The sequence below is a fragment of the Humulus lupulus genome, chromosome 2 (assembly GCF_963169125.1).
Source record: "Humulus lupulus chromosome 2, drHumLupu1.1, whole genome shotgun sequence".
Taxonomy (NCBI): Eukaryota; Viridiplantae; Streptophyta; class Magnoliopsida; order Rosales; family Cannabaceae; genus Humulus; species Humulus lupulus.
This window is the reverse complement of record NC_084794.1, coordinates 79,826,578-79,833,608: the sequence shown is the minus strand read 5'-3', so window position 1 is coordinate 79,833,608 and position 7,031 is coordinate 79,826,578. Positions and strand designations below refer to the sequence as shown.

The 7,031-nt window shown below is 33.3% G+C and overlaps 1 protein-coding gene across 3 annotated transcripts; it reads left to right on the top strand.

Annotated features, from left to right (window-relative positions):
• The first annotated feature begins 1,136 nt into the window (after positions 1 to 1,136).
• Positions 1,137 to 6,072, top strand: LOC133818084 (myosin-1-like). Of its 3 annotated transcripts, none has more exons than XM_062250781.1 (8): positions 1,137 to 1,249; positions 1,336 to 1,627; positions 1,731 to 1,836; positions 2,949 to 3,017; positions 3,609 to 3,789; positions 4,727 to 4,828; positions 4,915 to 5,058; positions 5,153 to 6,072. In XM_062250781.1, exons 5-8 carry the CDS (start codon positions 3,619 to 3,621, stop codon positions 5,300 to 5,302), a joined length of 567 nt encoding a protein of 188 aa, XP_062106765.1. In that variant the 5' UTR covers positions 1,137 to 1,249; positions 1,336 to 1,627; positions 1,731 to 1,836; positions 2,949 to 3,017; positions 3,609 to 3,618; the 3' UTR covers positions 5,303 to 6,072. The 3 variants fall into 3 exon arrangements, with proteins under 3 accessions (XP_062106765.1, XP_062106764.1, XP_062106766.1); XM_062250780.1 differs by having other exon boundaries at positions 1,699 to 1,836; XM_062250782.1 differs by having other exon boundaries at positions 1,699 to 1,836; positions 3,593 to 3,789.
• The last annotated feature ends 959 nt before the right edge of the window (positions 6,073 to 7,031 follow it).

Below are 7,031 nucleotides of genomic sequence, written 5' to 3'. Positions count from 1 at the left end.
ACTTGTCTATTTGGGGTTCTGAGTTGATTTGGGACTTGGGAGTACCTTGGGGTAGATTTTGAAGAGTTTTGGCTTGGGAAAAAGTTGGGGAAAAACCCAGTTTTCTGGGTTCGGGTATGAGTGTCGTGGCCCTTTTCTTCTGCGCCGCGGCGCTAGGCCAATTTCTGGGCAGGGGAAAATTGTGTTTTTAGGGTTTTGGCTCAGGGGGCTCGGGGGACGCTTCCGCTACCTTGTGTTGGGAAATGGGAGGTCCCGAGAGCACAGGATTGGTTCCGGGAGAAGATTATGAATTGGTTAGTAATGATAGTGTTATGTCTGTGTTGTGACTAGGTTTTCAGCGAGGATCGGGTTAGGGGACCGTGCTCGAGATTTCGGTGCTCAAGAAGCTCGAGACACAGGTAAGAAAACCAATGTATCCATAGAGCAAGGCGAGGCCCCATAGTTGTGTTGCAAGGCACGACCCTATATGGTTATGTGCAGGGCATAGCCCATTGATTATGCTAATATGTGTTTAAGTGTTTGATTAATTATGCTATGTATGCATGTATGTGAACGAACGGCAAGGGCCGGGAACGGCAAGGGGGCCAGGAGCAATGTTTAGCACGCGGAGTGCGAGTTGCCAGGGTAGGACCCTAAAGGATACCTAGGATATCCTTACGGTGTAGACCACGAACCCAGGGCCTGGTAAAGCGCCTGGGACGGCACGGTCGTATGTGTTTAGCCTGTTGGCAGATTTGTTTTGCACTGAGTGATTGATATAGTCATGTTATCTATTTGTGTGGAGTTTTCTTGCTAGGTTTCGGCTCATAGGGTCTCTGTGGTGCAGGTAAGGGCAAGGGGAAGGCCGACCAACCATGAGTATGGAGAGCGTGAGGCGACGCATACATGTCTGGTCTGCCTGGCTGTCATGGCCAGGGGTATTTTTGGGAGATGCTTTGTACTGAATCCTATTTTGTCGTGTAGTCGACTTTAAACATATTTTGAGTTGTAAATAGTATTTTGGGGATCCCTAATGTAAAGCACTTATAATTTTTCAAGGAATGATTACATTTTCAAATTACATGATTTTAATACAATTAATTTACACTTTTGAGTTAAATGCTTGATTAGCAAGTTAAATGCACATTTTAAACTCACTCTAAGGTAGTAGGGCATTACATGAATCTTTCGCGAGGCTCAACGAACAAATGGAGCTCCTCGGCCACCACCTTTGTTAAGCCTCTTTCAATCTCTTGGATGACATGAAGACGTGGGCAAAGCTATTTTATTTTAGAGCTTTCTTTTTTCTTTATTTCCTTCTCACCTCTGTTTGACTCTTCTCTCTCTTTTCTGAAGGTTCAGAAGGTGTATAGGTTTTGGGATTATCATCAGTGAAGGAGAAAACTTGTACCTAAGATCATTGAAAGAGCTTGTTGAGTTTGTTAGCGAGCGAGTTCCACCTGAAGGAATTCTAGAATTTGTGAAGCATCGATTTAATGGAGGGAATCAATCTTTCTTTCTTTATCATCTCCAACCACCAACACCATCTCTCCCGGTTGTCATCTTGCACCACAACCAACCACAGAGGAAAAAGTTGCTCTAAAGGAAGAAATGAATAAGAAGGAGAGTATAAAACTCAAGATAAAATGTATGTATATTTTTATATTCTACTTATTTATCTCTTATTTATTCATTTTAATTTCTAGAATTTTATTTAAGGTGCTGAAACTCATGAGGGCCATTGCAAGCAGCTAGGTTCTTCAAGGCAGTGTTGAGTTCGGTCTGACACACATGATGCTACTGTGGAGGACAAGGAAGAGATAAAAGCCTACAAATTGCATGAGTTGGGTCACAAAGGTGGCTTTGGTTTCATTATTTTGTTGTATTATTTATTTCATGCCTTGTTATTTTAGTTTTGTCTTTGGGTTTTCTTGTGATTTCCTTCATATTTATAAAAAAACATCTATATTAGTTCAATATTCTTTATTTAGAGTAGTGTCTAGATAGTATCAATTAAAGGTTCAATTACTGCATTTTAAGTGGAACAAGTGGAATTATTCATTGATCTTTTAATTCATCAAAATGTCAATTATTGCTGGTTATACGCGTATACTAACCAGCCTATACAACAAATATTACTGATTATCTTAATTAAATAAGCCATTGAGTCATCTTATCGTAGTGTCATTGATATAACTCTATAGGTTTCTTTTTTAGTCGTATATCGGATTTGTAACAAAGGCATTTATTCTTGTTAAGTGGTGTCAAAAGCATAATGTTTTTAGGTAGTTAGATCCTCAGTAGGTGGGCTTGTTTTATTCAGTGTAATGGTTATTAGTTCTGTTTTGGTGGCTTTCTAATGCAATGTTGAATTTCAATAGAAAAAGAGCCATGTGGCTGGTTGAACAACACAACTATTTTTTTAATAAATCAGATTAGCTACTACTTTAGTTGGATTGAGAGCTATATATATACATATAGTTATTGATTTTCCTTTACATTAAATCATTGCCATATTGTGATTATGGGAATGATGCATGCAAAATTAAAAGCTTCTCCAAGTATTAGCAGCTTTCTGAAGTGTACTTGATATATATATATATATATATTGATTTTCAAATGTGACTGAATCAATATAGTTGTATACTTCATTGAGAAAATACTTGACTAGTAAGAATCTAAGATGATTTGGCATTTATCTTCATTGATAGCAAGGCTTCTCAATTGACAACAAGACTTCCAAACTCTTTTATTAGTTAATTAGCTTGTTTTAGTCGATTGAGTGCTTCCTATACATATCTATATTTATATACTGTTCCTTTTCTTTTTCTCTTTATCATTGTCGCACATTAAAGAATAATATCATATAATAATTTCTCTATTACCCATTTTTAATATGTGCATCTAAAATGGTATTATTATTATTGTACTTTTTGTATTGGCCTGTGACATTAAAAAATTTCATGTAGATATTATAATTTTTAAAGTTGGAGAAACAATAAAAAGTTGGCAAGCTCGAACTTGGAGCTAGTATTCAGGTACTTTTATTTTTCATACTCAGCCCTTTTGTTTTTTCTTTTTCAACTATTGCTAGTAATTTTGAAGCTCAAAATTCACAGCATTTTATTTTGATAATTACACATATATGTTTTACTCTATATATACTATATCTTAAATTATGTCTAACTACATCTATCCTTAACTTAATTTATGAATTGTTCTCTATTGTTGTCTGAATGCATGTTTAGTAATGTTGTTTTAATCTATGATTCAAAAGTTAAAATTGTTTTTATATTTTTCTCCAATTGATTGGATTTCATATTTCATAAAAAAATTGCACTGCTATATATACACACACAAATACATAGTTGATAACTAAGAATTAAGAAAAAAATTGTTACTAATAAATCAAATTCACATTTAAAACTTCAATATTTTTAATGAACATATTGGTTGCCTTTGTGATTTATATATTGGTGTGCTTTTCTGGTGTTGATAAATGCAGTTTAGGTTCACACTATTAAAAACACAACTTGAATCCTATTTCTTTTTATTTATTTATATTTTACAAGTGCTTGAATCTTGTATTCATTATTAGCAAGAATTAATACAGGTGTTGTTGATAATAGTGCTGGAAGCATGGACCAAGTGAATGAGGATTCACCATATGGTATGAACGTAGTTTCAATTGAAGACAGACCATCAAGTGGTGATGAAGATTCAGACTCTGTAGCTCCACCTGTGCCATCGGTCTCTGCATCTCGCAATGAACACAGGTGGGGTGATACCAACTCGTATGCTGCGAAGAAGGTATATTTCTGGCTGTATGTACTTATATTGTCCAAAAAATAATGGCGGTTCTTTGATGCATATGCAATTTATTTTCATCTATGAGAGGTAGTACTTATGAAATGATGACGTTCATTATGTGTTTTGCTCACTACTCAAGTACTGTGGGCTTTTGGGGTAATTTTGATGTCTTATATATTTGACAACATCAACATGGAACAAATTATAACTTTAACTGTTTATTTTGACAATTTTATTTTAGAATTTAGTACATGATATCAACTTGTTGATGCCTATGCATTTGGCTTCACTGTTTAGTGAATCTCAGAGTCTTTCTGCTATAGACTTCTTTCCCTCCAATTGTATGTTTATTAATAACATGTAACCGCTCTTAGCCACGTGTTTAGTAGGTTGGTGTTTTACAGATATTACTTTTATTGTTCTTATATATAATGAAACTACATTATTTGATCTTGACTTGATCTGTATGAATGTTGTCTCACTTTTAGCAAATTTACTCTAGTATTTTGTTGTTAGATCTTCTGCTTTCCCCTCACCCCATCCCAAACTACAATTTTACATTTATTGTTTAATGTGTTGCTGGTCTTTCCCTTGTATAGTAGATTGGTGGTTTGTAGATTATGATTTTTTACTGTTGTATAGAATGACTTCATACTCTAACTCTTGATTTTTATTTATATGAAGATTGTTACCTTTTTGGCTTTTCATTTGCCATTGTCTCTTAAATGCAATTGCACTTTCAATTTCATATTCTATTTTTTTTTAAGAAATAGCTGACATGAGAGATCTAAATTTTGTTGCAGACTTGTTGCAATTCAGTCTTAATTTTATAAATTGGTTTCAAAAATTAACTGATGATTCCTGGAGCTTAGTTTGTGAACATAGTATGTAGTTTTTATTAATTTTTGTTACCTACTTCTTAAGTTTATTGTTTCAGAAGCTTCAATCTTGGTTTCAACACCCAAATGGGAAATGGGAGCTTGCGAAAATATTGTCAATCTCAGGGACCAAATCTATCATTGCATTGCCTGATGAGAAAGTAAGAGTGCTATGGAAACTTTGAGTTGAGATTTGATTGTCTTTTTTCCATTAGATGTTTGATTTATTTTAATGTTCACTTTGTAGGTTTTAAAGGTACAAACTGAAAGTTTGGTCCCAGCAAATCCTGATATCCTTGATGGTGTAGATGATCTCATACAGCTAAGTTATCTAAATGAACCATCAGTGTTGTACAATCTCCAGTACAGATACAATCAAAATATGATTTACGTATGTTCTCAAATTTGTTGTAACTTTTCTTTTGTTATTTTCTTGGAAATCTGTCTCCTATATTGTCTTTACATTTTGATTGTATTCCTTGTAGACAAAAGCAGGACCAGTGTTGGTTGCTATCAATCCATTTAAGAAAGTTCCTTTGTATGGAAATGAATATATAGACGCATATAAGCGTAAAACAAATGAAAACCCACATGTGTATGCCATTACAGACACAACAATCTGGGAAATGATATGAGGTTCTTTACTCGTTCAATATTTATAAGATTATTCTTTTCAGCACATAAATCCCACCTTGAGAATTGTCATTAGCTATTAAAAGTTCTAATGTGACTTACTTTTTTCCAAATGAAGTAAATCAGTCTATCATCATAAGGTTAGTGAACAATTCCCTTCCATTCTATTATAAACTTATAATGTTGCAGTTTCCAGTTTGTTGATTGTTTATTTACATATTTTGATTGTAATTTTGTTGTCTTACATGCTTTATATGTTTTACACATCTAGTACAGAATATACTTAGGTCCTTTGATATTTAAGTGAGAGATTTATAAGAATTAATGGGTTCTGTCATGCTTGAATGATTTGGATTTTTCAAAACTTAAAAAAAAATCATTATTACTTTTTGTATATAAGAATATGTTGCAATCTTGGTAACTCTATATAATGAGTTTAAATAATAAATCTCATCTTATTGTTTTGGATGACATTATTATTTATATAATTGTATTCGAACACTAAGAGGTCATATCTGATCTCTTCACTTTGTGTTTCTTTTTTTAAACAAAATAAAGTTTAAAGAATAGATCGAGTGTGCCAATTATTTGCAACCAAAAGTATGAATATGAGACTTAGCCACACTAAATTGTATTTTGTATGGTCTTGAAACTTTCGAAGCAATTGACCTTAAAGTGACATTAGGCAACTAGTGAACTTAGAAGTTGTATGGCGTATTTGTCTACCTAGGGAAGAAATCTTAAATTATTGAGAGAAAGAGTTGGTTTAAAATTTGTTATTTTAAGATGCTTTACTGTTTCAGATGTACTTTCTGATGTTGAAGATGTACTGTACTTCTACATTGAACCAGAGGACACATGTACTGTACTTCTACATTGATCTAGAGTACTCTTGGTATTGGAGTCTCATAACTTAAATCATACCAATGTATAATTTGACTCTGATTCTAGTAGTGTCATCATGCTAATGCATGATTTGATTTTGATTATAGCTTTATAGAACTAGTAGTAGCCATTTTCATGGCTCATATTCTGAGGGACATTTTTTAAGAGCTTTGCTTTCCTTTTAATCATTACAGAGATAGAAAAACTAGGAAAGTTTAAAGATTGATGAGATGTGCAAAGTATTTCTAAAACAGGGAAAATAAAACTTGTATTACTAGGCAATAGAGACATCATTACTTAGTATGCGTGGTTCATATATATATACACATAGAATTACATGGGTATGTATAGATTAGAATGCTTTACAGGTTATGGAGCTGAATTAGTACATACTTATGGGAGGAAACTCTGGTGTTTCCATAGCTAGAACTGTATATTAATCTATTACAACAGATATATTTTAATTACCCAACGTTCTCATGTTTAAGCTTAACTAAACTAGAAAACATAGGTATGTGAAAACTCTTGCTTATTAAATGAGTAGGACTTTCAAGTAGTTAATAAATCATATATATTTACACAGTCACAACAGTAACTTAAAATTACCGGGAATGGGTTTTTTTCTTTCTTATATAAATGATTTCTAAACATGAGCTAGCTAGCTTTGGCAGAGAAGCCAGTTATGATCAGATCAGACCACCAAAGAGATAATCAAATAAGGAGATGGAATAATTGTAGAAATTACATTACATGTGCATATATAACATAGATGATGGAACTTTGAATAGTGTCAAATATCATTTTCTTATTAAATGTTGTTACCTTTTTGTTGTTTGCATATCAAGG

Bases quoted from the DNA above. Each gene is read 5' to 3' on its own strand.
- LOC133818084 (XM_062250781.1), top strand. From the start codon at position 3,619: ATGGACCAAGTGAATGAGGATTCACCATATGGTATGAACGTAGTTTCA. The intron at 4,829-4,914 runs GTAAGAGTGCTA...TTCACTTTGTAG, and splicing joins TTGCATTGCCTGATGAGAAA to GTTTTAAAGGTACAAACTGA. The intron at 5,059-5,152 runs GTATGTTCTCAA...TATTCCTTGTAG, and splicing joins ACAATCAAAATATGATTTAC to ACAAAAGCAGGACCAGTGTT.